The 19,992-nt window shown below is 39.5% G+C and overlaps 4 protein-coding genes across 4 annotated transcripts; 1 reads left to right on the forward strand and 3 right to left on the reverse strand.

The window, feature by feature from the left end:
• The first annotated feature begins 776 nt into the window (after positions 1-776).
• On the forward strand, positions 777-4,607 carry LOC145910958 (sodium- and chloride-dependent taurine transporter-like). The gene is made up of 12 exons (XM_082998184.1): positions 777-933; positions 1,265-1,396; positions 1,758-2,043; positions 2,261-2,528; positions 2,826-2,929; positions 2,986-3,079; positions 3,229-3,372; positions 3,437-3,565; positions 3,640-3,844; positions 3,889-3,898; positions 4,287-4,452; positions 4,527-4,607. Exons 1-12 carry the CDS (start codon positions 777-779, stop codon positions 4,605-4,607), a joined length of 1,776 nt encoding a protein of 591 aa, XP_082854310.1.
• A 305-nt stretch (positions 4,608-4,912) lies between these two features.
• Positions 4,913-9,016, reverse strand: LOC145910472 (heterogeneous nuclear ribonucleoprotein K-like). The gene is made up of 3 exons (XM_082997608.1): positions 8,886-9,016; positions 7,092-7,201; positions 4,913-6,293 (listed from the first exon to the last, which is right to left on the reverse strand). The coding sequence occupies exon 3, from the start codon at positions 6,285-6,287 to the stop codon at positions 5,253-5,255; it is 1,035 nt and encodes a 344-aa protein (XP_082853734.1). The 5' UTR covers positions 6,288-6,293; positions 7,092-7,201; positions 8,886-9,016; the 3' UTR covers positions 4,913-5,252.
• On the reverse strand, positions 7,883-8,581 carry LOC145910959 (heterogeneous nuclear ribonucleoprotein K-like). The gene has a single exon (XM_082998185.1). It carries the CDS (start codon positions 8,579-8,581, stop codon positions 7,883-7,885), a length of 699 nt encoding a protein of 232 aa, XP_082854311.1.
• A 570-nt stretch (positions 9,017-9,586) lies between the features above and the next one.
• Positions 9,587-19,549, reverse strand: LOC145910960 (uncharacterized). Its single transcript, XM_082998186.1, has 21 exons — positions 19,462-19,549; positions 17,629-17,790; positions 17,071-17,346; positions 16,559-16,837; positions 16,379-16,478; positions 16,081-16,262; positions 15,666-15,959; positions 15,323-15,604; positions 15,062-15,225; positions 14,605-14,706; positions 14,231-14,405; positions 14,040-14,151; positions 13,664-13,820; positions 13,473-13,602; positions 13,110-13,277; positions 12,919-13,038; positions 12,503-12,670; positions 12,235-12,354; positions 11,978-12,145; positions 11,787-11,906; positions 9,587-9,727 (listed from the first exon to the last, which is right to left on the reverse strand). Exons 1-21 carry the CDS (start codon positions 19,547-19,549, stop codon positions 9,717-9,719), a joined length of 3,378 nt encoding a protein of 1,125 aa, XP_082854312.1. The 3' UTR covers positions 9,587-9,716.
• Between the last annotated feature and the right edge of the window lie 443 nt (positions 19,550-19,992).

Genomic DNA, 19,992 nt, shown 5'->3' on the forward strand with positions numbered 1-19,992 from the left:
CGGTGTAAGAAATACAAACGCATTGGTTATGGTTAAGAAACGACCAGAAATGACATGCTGTGTTGGTGGTTATCGCCATAAAAACAGGATGTAGTTTGTTGGTAGCTTTACAGTGACGTGCTCTGTTGGGGTTTTGGAGCAGTCGACATGTTTTGTACTGTGTCTGTGGTATTGCAGCTAAGATATGATGTACTGTGTTAAATGAAATCACCACATTTTTTTATCGCAGCATAACGCATCAAAGAAGATTGCCGTCAATAGCAATTATCTACCGATATATAAAGTCTCTTACCAGTCCGTGACTCTCACACATATTACGTAACAGGCAAGCGACAGCACAATCGTTTTGAAAAAATAATGGAATTCTTTCGGCCGCAGGACATTACTCGCATGCATCAAAAATGCCTGTATTTCTCGCTGGTTGTTTAGCTGAGAGATGACCGCTGGCTAGACCGAGGTACTTACGTTTTGTACCAGTTTGAGACGTTTTCATGGATAAGATGCAATGGTCGAGAACTGCTACACGCAGTTGGCTTCCCCAAAAGATAGCAGTCAGTATCTTCGAGGAAGGTTGGTTAAAACAGTGAACCAGTAAAAATGCATATAGTGCAGTCTATAGATTGTAGGTATGTGCCAATGTTAAGGTGAGGCTAACCCTACAAATATATGGCCAAATAAATATGGTGACATACTTACTGTAAGCAATTTCCGTCAATTTTACTTTTACATTACGTGATAGACAGCGGGTTCGTCTTTTAGAGGTTGCGTCTTAAAACATGTCAGAGTTGGACGAAGAAGCCGAAGAAATCAAGGAAGATTACAAAAGGCCGCAATGGAAAAAGTCCTGGGATTTTCTCTTTGCTACTGTGGGGTGCACGGTGGGACTTGGCAACGTGTGGAGATTTCCATATTTGTGCTTCAAGAATGGCGGAGGTAACGTGAATGTGCTGGTGTTTGCGTTGTGGAAGGTATACAACATTTCCTCTACTGATTCCTTATTGTTAAGTCATACCTACGAAACGGTTAGGAACTACTGATGTACATTAAAATCTATTTATTTAACGCTGTTTTTTTATAAATTTAAGCTGTAGACATAGATTGTTCCGCATTGATGAGTAAATTGATCTACGTGACAATGTAGAAATTGAAGGTATGATATTTGAGCAACTAAATGTAAATATCAACGGATATTTCTTCCACTCTATTACAAGACTGCGGGATGCGATAAGCAGCATGTCAAAGTTAATGTGTTCCAAATATGTAGGAGTGTTCTTGATTCCTTTCCTTATTTGCGCGGCTTTTATTGGCATTCCTGCGATTATTCTGGAAACATCACTCGGGCAGAGTGTGGGAAGTGGTTTGACAAAGAGCTGGGCCGCCGTTCCCATACTAAAAGGTATACCGAAACAAATGATTTATATTTATCACTGAAATGCATTAATAAAATGAGGCATCACCTTTCAGATATGAATAAATTTAACTTACACGAAGCCAATGTACGATAGCAGATGTTTACCGCAATGAGGTATAACAAATTCGTTTCAAATTTCAACAAGATTTCAAGAACGCAAATACTTTTCTTTGTTTAACTAACGTTAACCTGTGGACAGAACGTGACTGACAACAACATGCGAGAATAATTACGGAGACGATGATTCGACAGTTCTCAATTCATAAATCTTCAAACACAATTTCCCATTCCGAGAGAGAGAAAAATGTGTGAATTATTCAATGTTGTATTTGTCGTTCGTATGCAGGACTTGCGTTCGGACAAACCGTGGCCATCTTCCACTTCAACGTGTGTTACAGCGTCATAATGGTGTGGACGCTAAAATACCTCGTCAACAGCTTTTCGGGCACACAACCTTGGTCGTCGTGCAACAACGCATGGAATACGGAGCATTGCATTGATTTCCACAAACCGGCAAGTGCTTGGAACGAAAGTCGCATCAATGGAAGTTGGTCTCATTTGACGACGACCAACCCAATCACAAACTCAACTGGCCGGAAAACTTTCGCCTCTGCTGCTACGGAGTATTGGCTGTGAGTAGTGGGTTTTGCCGTCTCTTGCGCTTTTTTCGACAATTAAACAAAATTACTTTATTTACACTTATTGACAATTGGTCATGCCATGCGGTCGAACAAAATTACAATAATTAATTTGTTAGTTAAAAACATTAAATACTAGAAGAAATAAGGATTCCGTTCAAACTGAAAATCGGAAATGAGATAAAAAAGGTTAAGAACCACTGCTTTATAGAAATGGAGTGCTGAGACTTTCGCCTGGCATTGACGCACCGAGAAATATCAACTTAGATCTGCTACTCTGTCTGGTCCTGCTGTGGATTGCAGTATATCTGGCCACATTCAAAGGCATAAAATGGACGTCAAAAGTAGTATACGTCACTGCCACATTACCGTTCCTTCTCATTTTCGTCGTGATTGTGCGTGGCGTGACATTGGATGGAGCAGAGGATGGACTGAGATATTTTCTTCTTCCCGACGCAACAAGATTGCGGGATCCGACGGTGTGTTCCAATTTGTTAGGTGTTCCGATTGCTTTGAGCACTCCGGCAAGCGCTGAATGACTTCACGTGCACAGAAAGAGTTAATATCAAATGTGGGCCCGTGTGCACGCTCATTTTTAAAGGTTAATAATAATTTATCTTGTTGTCTACTGTGCTTCACGATAAAACCCAATGCGCCCATACATGACCTGTGCGAAATGCGTTTACGCCAATGCGTTTACGCCAATGCGTTTACGCCAATGCGTTATATGTCCAATAGCTTTATATGCTCATTGCTCTTATCATGATATATTGCAGGTATGGATAGCAGCGATCACGCAGGTTCTGTACTCATACACGATTTCGTGTGGTGTGCTCACTACGCTTGGGAGTTACAACAAACGCAATCATAACTTTTTGAGGTTGGCCATTGCTGTGAGCCTACTGTTGTCTTCATACTCTTATATTTATTTAAAAGAGACTCGGTAGCAATTGGGGCCATGAATTGTTTGGCGAGCGTGGCTGGCGGTATTGGCGTGTTTTCGACTCTGGGATTCATGGCAAAAAGTCAGGTACGGTTGTATAGTGTTTATCTGAAACGACTAATGCCTGTAGCTTTTTAACAAAATTGATCCAGTCACAAGTCGCTTAACAAAAATAACATTCTTAACTGTTTATTCCATTTGTAAAATTATTTATTCCTAATTAATTATTTAACCAGAACACCACAGTGGACCAGGTGGTCTCCTCCGGACCAGGGTTAGCTTTTATCGTTTATCCCCAAGCGCTGTCTTTGCTTCCCCTGCCACGGATTTGGTGCATAATGTTCTTTCTGACGCTGCTGTTTCTTGGTTTCGATTCGCTGGTAATACGTTTGAAATATACAAAATACCTTTTGTATATTTTTCCTGACTTTGTATGTGTGGCAGTTTGTGTCGCAAGAGACGTTGATGGCATTCGTCTTCGATAACATACCCAGTTTCCGCAAAAGAAAAAAAATTGTCCACGCTTTTTTCTGTCTTTTCCTGGCATGCATCGGTCTGTCAATGATCACAGAGGTAATTATCCATTCAATATCTCATGTTTGTTCCTACAATTTCTTGCTTCAATTTTGTACACATATTTTGATTAGGGAGGCGTTTACGTTTTCGAGATATACAACAATTATGCAGCCGCCGGCTGGTGCATATTTTTTATGTTGGCCTGCGAGTGTGTGGGCATTGCTTGGATCTACGGCTTCGACGATTACTGGATTATTGTGGCTGAGATGATCGGAGACAGAAGGTGGATCCGCATGTGGTTGTACATTTCGTGGAAGTATGTCGCCCCAGCAGCATGTCTTGTAAGTTCGTAGTTACAGTAACAAAATATTTGTACAAAGGCTCGGTGGTGTTTAAAATGGGAGTATTTGAAGTAAAGAAGAAATAACCAGATATTCTTTGAAAACATTTTAATAAAATGCGTGATATAATTTTTGGGTAACTCAAAACAGAAAGTAAATTGTTTAATGAGTTGTTGTTGTCCAATTGGCAATTGCTCTTCTCATACCATCTTTACCACTAAAACTAGTTTATGAAGCATAATTTTGATTCGTTTCAAGTTTCACATCAAATCAAAAAAAAACTGCTCGCATTATAGGCCATTAGACCTAGCCTGTAGGCTACTGTGTTTGATAGGTCTAATAGCTATCAGTCAAAACTAATCATGCATTACATTACTTTTTTTAAAAAATACCTATCTTTTATCATAACTTACTAACGATATTTGTTTTTTGGCAAGTTCTTTGTATTACGTCGTCATCCAAAAACCGATGCAATATCGCGACTACGTTTATCCTACGTGGGCGCAGTGTGTTGCTATTTTGATTGCACTAAGTTCTTTCGGCTGCGTGCCTGTTTATGCTTTATATGTGGTCGCAAAATCGTGGGGACAACCTTTCTCACAGGTAAAGTATAGCTTTAAGCATTGTGTGAAATTCCAATGGCGATGTGATTCAACACCCGCTCTGTTCTTGTTTAGTTTCGTCGTGTTTCCATTAGTAGTTTGAGGTCGCCGGGGAAGGAGGCCCAGGAACCCGAAGAAATAGAATCATTGCAGTAAACACACTGCCCTACACAGATTCGTCACCAAATCAGTTTCGGAAATTAGCACTGGAAAATTCGTTTGTCCCGATGAAGTCACTCCACAGTTGATAACGACCTTATTAATGCTAATACAGTGTCTATAACTTTTATTTTGCACGGTTTATAAATTGCTTCCGGCGACTTATAATAACTTTACGTTAGAATTTGCTTGTTTTTCACATCTGTGTTCTGCTAATCATTTTTTCATGATGTTAATTTTGATGTTAACCCCCTGAATTCACTCATTAACCTACATTATGCTTCATTCATATGTAACATTAGTTCAGCGTAACACAAAACTTTTACTTGCGTTGAATATTAAACCATTGTTTACAAAAGCACATATAAAAAACAACACCCTCAAGGGTGCATTTGCTAACAAGCTTTAATGCTTATGCAAATAAACCCATTGGAAAAATGTGGTGTAATTCAAGTCACATAGCGACTAAGAACACAAGCAAACTAACTTTTTTATACACAGGCAGGATTTACAAGTACAATGCAATGCAATGTTATCAATGAAATTCCAAGCCAGAAAGTACAAGCATTGTGTGGAATAAAAACATGAATATTGCCCAGAAGACAAAATCACCTCAATAAACAACACATTTAATTTGACAGATCAAAATCCACCCCGATTCCCTCGGCCACCTCTGGGACCACCATAGCCACGGCCCCGGTTGTTGCCCCCTCGTCCGCCCCTAAAACCACCCCCTCCCATACCTCCTCCACCACGGTTAAATCCACCGCCGCCACCACCACCACCACGACCACCCCCACCGAAATGGCCTCTGCCACCCATACCTCCACGACCGCGATTATAGCCGCCGCCACCACCACCACCACCACCACCCCTACCTCCAGGCCCGCCACCTCTACCCATGTTAAATCCTCCCATGCCGCCACCAAAGCCACCCCCTGGCCCACCTCTGCCACCACCCGGTCCACCAAAGCCACCCATGCCAAAGCCATCAGCACTGTCATAATCCTCAGAACACATGCTTGGGTCAAAGTTTTGAACAGGGCCTTTGGGTGGTATATCTTGCAGTAGCTCCAATATCGAAACAACACACTTTGAAATAACCTCTGGTGTGCCGGAAACCATGCACAGACGATCAGTGGACCCAGGACACCTTTCCCTTTGCACGGTTATCTGAGCCCCAGTGTTCTCACGTAACTCTTTAATCTTGAAGCCACCAGTACCAATAATGCCACCAGCCTGACTTTGATGAACAAGTAGCTTAATGTTCATTTGGTTGTTTCCGCGTCGCCGTGGGTTTGTGTTTTCATAGACGATGGGTACTACACGTAGCAGCAACTTACCACAGTTCTCAATGGTTGTGGTAACTTGCAAAACTCGCTCTTTGGTTCTAGCATCTGGAATATGAATCTGGGCTTTGAAAATTTCCCGAAATTCCTTGATTACAGTTCCTCCTTTTCCAATAATGCCCCCTGCACTCTTCGAAGGAATCAAACATCTCATTTCAACATTTTCTTCTTTTTGTCGTTTAGTAGGGCTGCCATAATCATCCTCCGCTTCATCAAGTGGCCGTTTGAATGCTTGCTGTTGTTGTGCATAAGCCTCATCTGCATTGGTCACAACAACTGCACCATTTCCTGCACTGTTATCAAAGGTGTAGTTGTCCTGATATGCCATAGTAATCTACAATAAAAAAGCTCAACTATAACATCAAAAATACAAGATTTTTCGATAAATTAGCTGGTCCATACAAACATTAGGCTTACAGGTTTTTCAGCCCAGGCAAAAGTGGGAAGTGGCTGAGCTAGCTAGGCTGCAATGTGCCAATGCTGTGAAACTTGTGAACATAACAATCTAGATACAATAGCTGTGATTGACAAATAAGAAACTGCATGGTGTTGGGATCCTGACAATATGGGATTGCTTAAAACATTACTGCTCCATTCATGCAAAACTAAAAACGATGGTGGTTTAGTTTAATCACTTTTGACACAAATTTTCTCTCTTCAAAATCTATGCACACACGTTTAGAGTTTTGTTAGTTACGTTTCTATAACAATCACCTCAAAAAACCAAAAAAACAATAGCGGCTTCCCTTTCCCTACACTCCTTTCATTTATTTACCTTGCTGGTACAAGTAACGTCTGGTCTGGAAAACCCGGATGTCAAATAACAGGGTAGCCCCAGATGATTGCGGACGGTAAACACGAGCAATAAAGGCTAGTCAAATGCTAAAAAATGTGGTTCAAACCGTACAAAAATTCGCACACCACAAAATTTACTTTTGTGAATTTCTTGTCCGCAAGCGGTGGCAAGAACCCGAAATACAAACAACTTTTAGCGGCCCTGTAATTTTAACGGCTTTGTTCACGCATCACGAAGCTTTCATATGACAAACTATTCAGAATCACCACAGAAATTACTCGATAGTTATTTTCTTTGATAAATAATTTAGTGCATTTTAGCGCACACTCAACTTACCTGTAGCCACGGCGTTGGCACGAAACTGCCATTGGAAGCATCAGCGGTTATAAACAAGTCCTATCCCATATTAATGCACAAACGTGCACTAGCTCCGAAGTCCTTGGAACCTATCGGTACAAACGAATTGGTCAGCGTGTAATTTCAAGAGGCCAACAGTTTAGAAACTTATTTCACAAAGTTTTGCAGTATTGGATGCTGGTGGAGCGGTGCCGATCATTATAATAAAGCTATGCAAGGAAAACGTGATATTTTTAAGTTACTGACTACAAAATGTGGTTGGTCAAATCACGCAGGTTCAGCGGGTACGGCAGTAAAACATGTGGCGGGAGCGTAGGATTAGTGTTTAATAATGAGTTCTAAATTGTTCCAAGTGGTAGCTGGCCATTTTAAATTGTTTTCATGGCTTTAAAATTTAAAAATTGTGCGGTTTTAACATTGTAATTGCTGGGGAACCCGATGCACAGTTTCAAAGTACAACCTTAACATAAACGAATTGGTGAGCTTAAAAAAGTATGATAACGTTTGGACCGTTGTGCACTGCAAGGCATATCTAAGGCAGCAGACATGGAGAAAGGCAATTTATTTGTCATAGAAAGCAGGTACTTGCACCAGGCTGATTTGTCTGGAAATCAAACAATAACACATTTCACAGAAATTATGAACCAGACATTGCATGTGTATAATACCTTGACGAGGATTTAATGAGCTTTAAAACAGTAATCTAAACAAATACTACAATGTTTCAACTTGTATCACAATACCATTGAAATTTAACAAAGGAAATGCTTTTATAACAACCAGTGTTTGCTAATTTCTCCTATTTCACAAGGATCAAATTTATGTACAGTGCCTTTTATAGGAATGCTTTGCAAAAGATCAAGAAGTAGCACAATACATTTTGATATAACATGAGGATTTCCAGATATTTCACAAACACGGTCTGTTGAGTTGGGCAAGCTGGTTTCATGTAGTTTAATACCAGCACCAGATTTTGTCCGTAATTCATTAATTCTAAAACCTTTGGGGCCAATGACGCTGCCCACTTGACTTTGGTGAATCAATAGTTTTAAAGCCATTTTCGTGCAGTCCTTTTTTGGCAAGGAATGTTCATGAATAATAGGAACAACTCTTAAAGCAATTTCTCCAAGTGTTTCTAAGGTTGCAGTTGCCCTAAAGATGCGTGCTGCGGCTTGGGCATTAGGAACCTGGATCTGTGCTCGAAAAGTGGCCCTCATATCTTTTATATTGCTACCCCCTTTTCCTATGATTCCACCAGCACATTTGGCTGGCACAAGGCATCTCATTTCAATATCTTGTGGTCTGGACCGTTTTAAGGCATTACTGCCTTCATCAACTTGATGAGTGGCAGCATGGGAGCGTTTTGTTCTGGGTTCAGTGCAGGACTGGGCTGTTAATGCATGGCTGCCACCAGTGACATGGACCTCGGTTGGGCTGTTATATTTAGTATCATCTTGGATTTCAGTCATTGTGCCAGTTGGGATGCCTTGGTCTGATTGGAGGAAATGGTTTTATATGGTTAAATGAAAATGTAGCACGGGGGTATATACAGGTTTTTCTATCAGTCAAAAGTTATGGGATACTCGAGAATATATCTAATATCACAGCATAGGTATGTGATGTTCCAAGATCTCACTGAAAACGATTACAATGTCAAAGTAGCACAAAACCTAGAAAAGCTACTATTTTACATTCACAATTTATGTAGCTTATGTAAACTCTTACTTGGCACTGGCATTAAAACAGGCATTGTTAAAAATAAACAACGCTCACCTCCAAACTTCTCTTGTCAGGATCGCCAATTCAAACTTGTTCCATCGTAATATCTTCATGTTTTAGACCAACACCCGACCAACCTCCAGTCGCCACCGGCAATGTTAAACATGGCGTCAAGCAGCAGCGATCACGAAAGTGCGTGTCACATCACGTGACCTTCGTGATCCAAAGTGACTTGCGCCAATTTAAAATTGTTTGGTCAGTATACATTCCGCTGTGTGGGGTCTTCCATCGTTGCATTGTCTACTCCACACACATTATTTATGTTAATGTTCACAACTTTATTTTTTTTTTGTGGTATTGTCGCAGTTTTCGTGTCAGAGAAGCTTTAGCAGGGGACCAAGGATTACCATATCCGATTCAGCACAATCCCTGTTTGACTGATTTATGTCAGTGACCAATTTTTTTAACCCAAATGCAGTGTTGCCAGATTTTTTTTTACCAAAAGCGCCAATTTTTTTGTTTCAACACGCCCAAAAGCGCCAATTTCTGCAAAAACAACACGCCCAAATGCGCCCAACCTATATACATATACCGTGCAAGAAAGTATGTTGTTTTGCAAGAAACAATTTTCCAAAATATTTATGAAGTGCACATGGTCTACTGATAACTCTTAGGTCTGCCACAATTTGTCATGCATTTTCACCCGTTTATTAAATTATAAACGACGAATCAATTTAAACATCGCCAAAAATTTTCATCGGAAGAAATATTGTTACACTTAACAAAATACACATTTCCCAAAGATTTGAAGGACTGGTGAAAGGGGCACATATAGGCCTACGTAAAATTGTCACACACACAATCGTCGAAGTTCCACGATCACCATCACGGCAAACCTAAACAAAAACAAGTTTTGAGAAAGTTTGTAGCCTTTACGCAAGACAAGTGATTGACAAGTTTGTGTTCGTGAATGTTTGGATATTTAATTTACAATGCTAAGCCCATTTAAAACTATGTAGTCCGGTTTGGTGAACGATATTTTTGTGTAAAAATATTTGCAGTCCACCATATAGTGTTTTATCGTAAAAATAATTTATAATAATTTTAGTTACAGCGGATTTGTCAGTCAAGGAAAATATTAAAACGACCAGGTTAGGTTATAGGAATGCAGGGAATAAGTTTTGTGTGGATAAACACATTGAATAAGATCAAAACCACGCAAATGGTTGATTGCAAACGCCGCACTTTTATTCAATCACCAAGTTGTTTAGGAATTTCTGTACATTTAACGTTTCAGCTGCTTTTTGTTATCAAATACTAAGAGTAACCAGGTCAATATTCTTACTAAAGCCGCAATAAGAAAGATCCTCAGAAGAATATCTCCATGTAAAATCAGGTCGACACTCGTTAATGGTTGTATTTCCGCCTTCCATTATAAACCCGGGAAGGCATTCGTAACATAGGCGTCAATTCCTATCTCCTAGAGAAGGCCAGCCTAACCTGAAAAATACGCAGGTTAGGCTGCCTACCCTGGATTTGGAAAGTCTTCGTCATTCTTTAGGCTGATATACCCGCAATGGCAATCATTAGCTCGCATCGTGCGATAGTTAAATGTTTTTGTGTTCCACTGTTTAAATTTGTGGCGTGCATTTGTCTAATCGTCACGGATTGGAACGGTTTATTCATTAAAGTGATGTATCGAAGCTTCGGATTCCGTATTTCATTTGCCGAATGAGCGATAATTTTCAATATCATGAAATATGATAGTATTTATCGTGTCATTTCTGCGTAATTGTGTATCACATAATCTTACAAACTGCGCTTAAACGAACGAGAAATAAACGACGCCTTATGATTAATCAGTGAAGTAACATTTGCGTAATGTAAGTCTTGGCATTTACTGTTGCTGAAGACATACCCTTAAAAAAAAATGGGAGCCTGTAGTGCAGTGATTCCCAACCTTTTTGTGGTCGCGTACCAATTGGAGGTAAAACAATTTCGACGCGTACCACCTAGTTAAATGTAACAAAGTAACCAGAGATTGAAGTAGCAAACATTTTTAGATCACTTGCGATTTTTTAAATTCGAACTATATCCACTAATTACGGAAAATGGTCGCGTACCACCCGGAATGCCGTCGCGTGGATTGGTGCGCGTACCACCGGTTGGGAAACACTGCTGGAGTGCTTGATAGTATTATTGTTTTGCTCACGTCCAGTACAAGATCGGTAATACATTTGGAAACTACCAACGACGGCCAAGACAACCTTAAAAACCAAACACGAAAAGCTTTTGACGATCTGACGATAACGTAATACGATTTTTAGCCGAACCGAATTTAGACGATTCGGTTCATCACTAAAAAGCACTAAGCCCGTAAATTGACTCGGCACTCGCAGGTCCAGTCCAATACGAACACGTCTGAGAACCTATGGGCCGAATAATGATTTTACTTAGCCCAACCTGGAAACTTAAAAAATCGACGCCTATAATTCGTAATATACAGTCTGTCCGGGATAGAATGGTGTCACTAGTGGGGACATTGTCAAGCCAAAACCCAGTGGGGGCAGACCACACGCTGGCAAAATAGTACAGATGATGGAGTATATATAACATATAAGTAAACCAGTATGTGTGAACAAACAAGTAAGGCGCACATTCAGATCAATGACATGGTGCTTATTACAAAATACGACAATCAGGTCGGAAACACTGATTAGCCAGTGTGTTTCTTTGCAATTTGCGTATGTGTTTCAGCACACACCTCATAAAATTTCAAGAAATCAAACAGGGCATTTCAATGTGGAATTTTTTTTTTTTTACTGAAGTGAATAAAATTACACAAAAAAACAACGGTTTTCGGATATTCGGTGAGTTTTGTGAAATAAGACTACAAATTTTAATTTATTTCTTCCCAATGACAATAAAATATAAAATTTAGAAGTTACATCATACTTTTGAAAGCAAAAGATCCACTCCAGCTTCCATATGATTTACTGGTAATTCCATTCTGTTCACTTCCAGTATATGATGATAGTCCCCCAAGTTTAATCACATTGACTATTCCACCAGAGTCTGAAAATAGTTTTCTAAAAATTCCCTTGTAGTTCTCAGCACAAATTCTTATACATGGAGGAACAAGTAACCTGAAATTACACCATCATGAATTGCAGCTGCACAGATGTAAGAATCATCTGTATACACCTCAGTTCCCCACAAACGTGATGAGGTTTCTTGACAACCAGATGAACAAGTGTATGGTGCAGAGCTTTCTCCATCAAATTCCAACTGATTAGCTTGTTTAATGCAAGAAACTGAAAATAAAAATGCAAATTTTTGTGTCTAATAGGTCGGGTATAACAAACCAACAAAGAAAACATTGGGATTTCATTGACCAACTTACTTCTAAAAGTAAATGAACTTGAATGCCTTCCAAAAGGTTTACTGGTGATTCCATTTTGAGTGCTACTAGCATAAGATGATAATCCACCAGTTATATAAACAGTCACCAATCCACCAATGTCTGAAAGTGATGATAGTATTATGCTTTTATAAAAAAAAATATTTGCTTGTCTTTGATGAAGAGCAAAATAAATTTCATTTGTACAGAAATCACACACAGCATTCGATTGTAGCAAATCAAGTGAAAACTAATCATGAAAAAACTTTACCAGAAATTTTCCCATCATGAATTGCAGCTGCACAGATGTAAGAATCATCTGTATAAACTTTAGTTCCCCACAAACGATTTGATATTTGTTGGCAACCAGCTGGGCATTGGAAGTGTACTGATGTGTCATCACCAAAATCCAGTTGGTCGGGTTGTTTATAGCATAAGTCTGTAAAATAATTGTCAAAAGTTTCTGGACAGACTGTTTTTTTTGGCTTTGAAGTTTTACAGGAAATTTATTTAACTGCAAAAATAATATTAATGTGAAGTCACTACAGCACCACTATATACCACTGAAATGAGGTGCTAAATTGAGAGGGATTTTATTTTCAGTAGATTAGATTTTTTTTAAAGCTTTTCAGAAAAAAAATTCTTTCTGATGACAATGAAATGTAAAATTTAGAAGTTACATCATACTTTTGAAAGTAAAAGATCCACTCCAGCTTCCATATGATTTACTGACAATTCCATTCTGTTCACTTCCAGTATATGATGATAGTCCGCCAAGTTTAACCACATGGACTATTCCACCAGAATCTGAAAATATTTTTTCAATAATTGCCTTGTAGTTCTCAGCACATATTTTTACACATGGAGAACCAAGCAACCTGACATTACACCATCATGAATTGCAGCTGCACAGATGTAAGAATTATCTGTATAAACTTCAGTTCCCCATAAACGATTTGATGTTTGTTGGCAACCAGCTGGGCATGGAAACTGCACTGATGTGTCATCTCCAAAATCCAGTTGGTTGGGTTGTTTAAAGCATAGATCTGTAAAGTGATTGCGGAAAATCTGGCCAGACTGTTCTGTTTTGTTTTAAAAAAACGACTATATTTTTGAAACAACGCTAATTAAGCTACACAGAACCTCTATTATGTTAAACTTTATGGTAAATAATGAATTAGAGGTATTTTGTTTATTTTTCTAAATTTTACATCGAAGCAGTCCACGTATGCAGTTCTCACCCGTAAAAACATGAGAAGTATTTCCGCAAACCGGTAAGCCTTCAGCTATGCACGAAAGTTCAATGACGCTGTACGTGGTTTTTACTACATTCCATGGAAGGCTCGCAAAACAGAAATCGAACACGCAAGCCTAAAACCGCAAACGATTATTATCTAGAATACAAAACGCCAAAAACAGGTAAACGAAGCACCTGAAGAATTTGTTCTCCAGTTGGGTTCTGCAAGAGGTCGATACACCCTTCGAAGCACGGATGACTCACAATAGTGCGACACGTCCCAACCAAGCTCAGGTAATTACTGTCTAATTGGTCAATGGAACATTCCGGAGAAATGACCGGTACAAGACAGCTGGGAAATAAACATCATATGAAAGAAAAACGTTTTTTATCAATGGTTTTCGAGCCCATCACACAACTTACAAACTGCTGGAAGGGTGTAGGGAATTCTACTGATGTTGTCTTACAAGAAAACGTTCGCAAGCGTTACGGATGCTGGCTATACATATCTTTGTTACAAACGGACCTTTTGGACTAGAAGGTTACACGCTGAAGTATAAACAATGTATACCTTGGTTCTATCGCGTGGCTAATTCCAAATAAGTTCACATTTTCCGTGAGAATCTCCGTTCCCCTTAGTATGAATTCATCTGAAACATCCCCGTTGAAATTTCCACAGAGCCCTGAAAATACAGAATATGTTTATAGCAAAATGGTCCCTTTGATGATGGATATCAAAGGGAAGGTGATGCTATAGCTTACCATGAACATATGTCCTGTACACATTCGTTACACCAACTTTGAGAGTGTGCAAGCCGTCGAACAAGACCCTGAGTCCAAAGTTGGTGACGAGAGAGAGCTCGTTGGTCGGCAGCTTTACGATGGACCATTGGTTGACTACGTCCTCGTAAGGAACAGAGAGTGACAGGCCATCGAGCTATATAGAGAACCGTTTACGCATTTAAAATGCAACCACCTCTCAAAAACTGTATATGATAAAAACGTGTAGCATATAAATTCAATTAACGACATGATTTTCCGCTCTTACATGGATATTACGCAATACCACTAAATTACGCAAAACAACTGCATGCGCATTTCATCAAAAAAATTAGAAAGTATTTTTTTCGCCTTACCGTTATAGCTTGTCCTTGCAAGAGTTCAATTAATTGATCATAAATCCGAATCTGAACCCTCCTTATGCAAGTGACAGCATTTCCGCAAACTCTGTCATCCGTCTGCAACAATTACGATATATAACTAGGCTACTTACTCAATTATCCGGAGAAGAAAGCAACAAAACGCATACGTCTGTTCAAACAATTATGTGTACATTATTCTTGAACTTTCACCCGTCCCAAGGACAAATCATTTCCAAAGAGAACATAAACAAACCTAGCAGTGAAAACAGGCCAAGAGTTAAAATGATAAAATAAAGAAGCGTCTTCACTTTTGGAACAAACGAGAACAACGATTGAGATACGATTGTCACAACCGTTTTTGTAAAACTTTCGCTCTTAGAAATAATATCATTTGATATCTAAGCGAACCGATATTTTAGTGCCAACACCTACAGACGCAGATCCAACTCACCCACACACTAAAAGGTTGCAAATCAGAACCAAGGGGAAGCAAGGTAGTGGATAAAAAATCATACGAACACTCGCCCTGAAAGTCGTAGGCGAAACCATCCAAAGTGGTGTAGTGGGGATCTCCCCATCCCGTACACCAGGCAATCTGGTTACCGGGGTTGACGACTAAAGGACAACAAGCAATATTTTGTACGTGTACTTTCAAAAACAATACTGAACGGCGAATCGAGTGTAATTCATATCGATGTGGTGTTAAACACACCTCCAGGACAGCAGAAGCGAACTTTGTAGTCGCAGCAGGTTTGGTCGTCGCTGTTGTAGCAAGCGAACCCTTCTGTTACACTGACGTGTACAAGTTGGTTCATGGTTGTGTAAAGGTCGCCATTCAACAGACGAACGTCGATTTCTGTCGGCACGGAACAAACTTCACCTCCTGTTACTATGTTGATGTTTTCGATCAGTTCGATGTCGCCTTTATTGTCCGGATCGTCGATGTCAAAGAAACGAGTCCAATCCCCATCCTTGCAAACCGGAGTTTCACATTCTGAGTAAACCGAAGATAATGTTTCAAGACTATATTTTATGACAAACTTTGTGGATCTCACCGTTAGGACAACAAAACCTGATCTTGTAATCTTCACAAAATTCCCCACTTTGTGCAGCGTTCTCGCAGTAAAATCCTTTCAGTGGATCGAACTCGACTTGTTGGGTGGCTGTTAGGTAACTTGTACCAGTGCGAGCAACGCGAACGTCGCTATTGGTTGGATTGGGGCAGATCTCTTCTGGGGCCAATTCACGATGGGCCTTCAGGGTTTCGTAATCTCCCTTCCCGCTCGGTTTGTCTCGGTTGTAGAAATCCGTCCATTTGCCGTTTTTGCATTTTGGTAAAGGTATGTTGTCTGCATGCAAAAATCAACCGATTGACATCGTACCTCGGTCAACTATAAATCTGCAGGTTTATTCAAATCATTCAGTTACCCAAAGGTATTTTATTGAGGAAAATTCATTAATTTTTCTTACGGTTAGGGCAGCAGAATCGCACTTCGTAATCCAAGCATCGTTGTTTCAAACCGTTCACACAAATAAGTCCGCGGTCTGCCTTGATATCAATATCTTGATTGACAGTCAAATAGCTCTCGTGTGTGAGTCGCACGCGTGCATCGATGCTGGTCGGCTTGTCGCAAATTACCTCAGGATATTTCCTTTAAATTTATGCACAGACTTTTAAACAAGCTGTGACAGTTGAAAATTTTTTGAAGTTTTAATTAGTAGCAATTCTAACTTATTGAACTTAATCAATAATCCAAATTGGACTTACTTTCGCAGCGAAGCCAATTTTTCATAGTCACCAAGTCCAGAAGGATGGTCAGCGTTTAACCATGCCGTCCAACCATTTTTCTCACAAGTCGGTTGTGGTACTGTAAAGTGCATTATATTGATAAAATATTGACCGAATGTAGACTGCTAGAAGCTGTGCAAAAATGAATGTTGATAATACCTTTTGGGCAGCAGAACCTCACTTTGTAATCGAGGCATGTTTGGGTTTCGGTGTTGTCGCATCGAAAGCCTCTTTCGGGGTCAGCGTGTGTTATAATTTGTCCAGCAGTGTGATGAGGTTTGTTGTTGGAAACCAACCTTACATCAATCGCAGTTGGCTCCTCGCATATCTGGCCAACATACTCAACTCTAAGGCTCGGCATAGTCTCACAGTCACAAGTTGCCGAGGGACGATCACGATTGAAGTAATCGGTCCATGCATCATCGGGGCACTGGGGAACTTAAAGAAAAGGTTGATGATAATATGTACGTGCTCTCTAATTACCGCGTTTTTGTGACAATTCCTGATATATATAAAATAAGTATGGTCTGAAATTTGCCCATTGAAATAGGATGCAAGTTACGACTTTAGATTGGCAACTAAAAACTGCTGACACTAAATTTGCATTACTTTAATGAGTGTGTGCTACTGTTGTAAGCTATTTGGACGAAATGCAATAAGAGATCACTTACCATCAGGGCAGCAGAATCGAACCCTGTAGTCCATGCAAGTACCCGGATTATCCTTGTTGTTGCACCAGAACCCTTGTTCTGTGTTTACCTTGTTGTCTTGACCAACCATGTCGTGCGGAAGACCGCTGGAGACAGATCGCGCATCAACAAAGGTCGGATGCGAACATATGATTTCAGGAAACTCTTTTCGAAGATCAACCAACGTTTCATAATCTCCATAACCACTGGGTCGATCGCGGTTGAACCACTGGGTAAACTTTCCACCATCGCAACCTCCTTTATTAAATAAATAATTTTGAGATATGAAAGGGGGTGTTCGAGTACGGTAAGATTTACTGATGTAATTTATATCAACAATGTTCTGTTTTCTTATTGAGTCCCCTGTTTAGTCGTATGACCAGGATTGATTTAATGAAACTTGTAAGTTATAAATGAGTCTATAATGATCAAAATTCGAGCAATTGAATGGTAGGTTTGCGCCAGAAGAGCTTGTGAAATTATTGTTTAAAACTGTGTTGTGCAAAATAACGTTCGTGATTTGGTAAATCTATGTTGTACCATTGCATCTTTCCTCAGATAGTTTAACGCCGTTGAGAAAGAACTCCGGTTCACAATTTCCATCGCATCCTCTCTGGGCGCAAACGGCGTTGGGAAATGCCGAGCACCGACTGGTTGAACACAGATCAGTTGCACAAAATGCCCCTCCTGCCGTATTGCAAGCTGCGAATGAAAACGCAAACGGTTCATCTAGCTCTTTTACTATATTGCACTTGGTTACAGTTTATTTTTTTTAAGTTTAAATTTGTTTTGCATCTGGTTTAGACCATTAAAGTGCATGTGACACGTAAAAATAAAACATGTTAATAATTAAACTAAGAGACGTTCATAACTTTAAAACATTTTTGGCGAAAAAAGTAGCTTGATACAGCGACTCGTTTCTGAGATACAGCTGATCAAAGTCGCATTTTTACAACTGCGAACGAAATCGTGCGAAAGCGAGATTATTGTTGCGTGACGTCATAGAAGGCGCATTGGTCGTGCGAGTGCTGGCAGAAAGCCTTATGCGTAGGAATTGAAAACATTGTAAAACTGGTTTAGTATAGTATTGCATTAAACAGGGGACAAGAAGTGAACAAGTGCAACAAACGGATTTCGATGTTAAAAAAAAAATTTGTGGCAGGCAAAGACCGCCGAGAAAAACCGACCAAATTAGCTGATTATGCAACACAACACTGTTATTCTGTCACAGTACCACTTTTTGTCCGACAGTGGCGTTGCCTACGAGTTCGCGTCATAAATGATTTATTTAATTCGCCACAATCAACCACTAATGTATTTTTCGCAATATAGTTGTAACTAGAAATGTTGGAATCATCAAATTAAAATCAACAGAAAAGTGAGGTTAAAGTTATGACATCACACCCAAAATGACGTAATGTAATGTCACTGAGCAAAGAAACGCACCATCCCCGCCTTATCGAAGTACAGAGTAGTGTCGTTGCTGCTATACCCTTGCGTTTCCGATGATCAAGGACAAATAAGCTTTTGGTTTGTGACGTCACAGTAACATATTTTTGTGTGATGTAAAATCTTGTCCTGATCTTAGAAGTAACGTAATCTGTGGATTCTCATATGTTTGAAACTATTCGATATCAGCAATTTTAGGCTCCTTCTCCTATGTGAACAATGCATTTTTTCGGCGCGAGCGCCTTGTGTGATGTCAATTACGCCACAGCGAAAAAGGTTTACGATTTTAGGTCGCCGCTACTTTTCGTGCAGTTTTCTACATTTTTCAATTGACGTAGAACCGAAAAACTTTGGATATATGTTTATTGTGAAAGTATCTCTAGTTTTACGCAAAGTTGTCATGGCCGTGGCATATGCACTTTAAGCAACACATAGTTTACAAACATTGTACCCCAATCAGCACACTACATAAACAATCAACTGACACTCAATAAACTAACAGCAGCTGTGCTAATAAGGACGTAAAGTTCCTTGCTGTGCAGGATTTTATTACGATGCCTCGGGTTGAAAAGGAGAAAAGAAAAAACCAACTCACGCGGAATTGGCAAAACGTTTTGGGCCTTGGATTTCCATACATATATCAAAACGAGAAGAACGTATGCACTCCTCATTTTCTTCAAGTGAGAAAATCTTCTGTAAATAAGTGTCGTTTTATGAACAACTTGCTGTATCTGTTGGGATGTATGCAAAAGTACCTGTTATATAAACGTTTCGTTTTAAGACAATTTTAATAAAAATATTACATCGTTATGACTGCATTTTAAATCAAACCTGCTCACTGCGCTGGTGTTTTATCAGCACTGTTTAAGGCACAGCTCTTCTGAAACAAACAACCTGATGTTAGTTTGTGTTGATTGTTCTTACCTTTATTCAGCAGTCTTCTCTCATCCGTGCAAAACAGGATGGGTACAAAAAGACGAACAATACATACAGATGATTCCACATCCCGCATCGTTTAAACAATTGGCCTGTTTGTTATTAATGTATTTATGTTGATGCTTTTGCGAAGTGTTGATAAACGTTAATTTTTTTGCTGACTTGTTTATCACAACAAAAAAACATTTTCTCACAAACAAAATAAGTCGGTTGTGTTGCGAAAACAAGCCATGCATACTGAAGGCACCCTTGAATCCATTTGATCAGTCTAATTGTATTTTCATATGGGCCTCAACATTTCCACCTTACATACAATGTGTAAAAAAAATTTTTTTTTTTTTTTTTAATTTAATTTAGTTTTCAACTACTGTCATTTTCAAAAACAACTACCTTCAAAAAATAATGTTGTTAAGTTTTTCTCAAGATGATGGCTCTAACCTCCCGTAAGTAACCACGTTCATTCCGTTGATTGGTCGTAGCATTGATCTGGTTGGTAAGCCGGAACGTACGCTGTACTGT

Source organism: Ascidia mentula, chromosome 8, assembly GCF_947561715.1.
Source record: "Ascidia mentula chromosome 8, kaAscMent1.1, whole genome shotgun sequence".
Classification (NCBI taxonomy): Eukaryota; Metazoa; Chordata; class Ascidiacea; order Phlebobranchia; family Ascidiidae; genus Ascidia; species Ascidia mentula.

What these genes read in the sequence shown, in the direction of transcription:
- LOC145910958 (XM_082998184.1), top strand. Translation starts at nt 777, where the DNA reads ATGTCAGAGTTGGACGAAGAAGCCGAAGAAATCAAGGAAGATTACAAA. An exon ending in CGCCGTTCCCATACTAAAAG is followed by an intron (nt 1,397 to 1,757) that starts GTATACCGAAAC and finishes GTTCGTATGCAG; the next exon opens with GACTTGCGTTCGGACAAACC. An exon ending in CAAGATTGCGGGATCCGACG is followed by an intron (nt 2,529 to 2,825) that starts GTGTGTTCCAAT and finishes GATATATTGCAG; the next exon opens with GTATGGATAGCAGCGATCAC.
- LOC145910472 (XM_082997608.1), bottom strand. Translation starts at nt 6,287, where the DNA reads ATGGCATATCAGGACAACTACACCTTTGATAACAGTGCAGGAAATGGT.
- LOC145910959 (XM_082998185.1), bottom strand. Translation starts at nt 8,581, where the DNA reads ATGACTGAAATCCAAGATGATACTAAATATAACAGCCCAACCGAGGTC.
- LOC145910960 (XM_082998186.1), bottom strand. Translation starts at nt 19,549, where the DNA reads ATGCGGGATGTGGAATCATCTGTATGTATTGTTCGTCTTTTTGTACCC. An exon ending in TCGCTTCTGCTGTCCTGGAG is followed by an intron (nt 15,226 to 15,322) that starts GTGTGTTTAACA and finishes GTTGTCCTTTAG; the next exon opens with TCGTCAACCCCGGTAACCAG. An exon ending in TGCAACCTTTTAGTGTGTGG is followed by an intron (nt 14,707 to 15,061) that starts GTGAGTTGGATC and finishes TAATTGTTGCAG; the next exon opens with ACGGATGACAGAGTTTGCGG.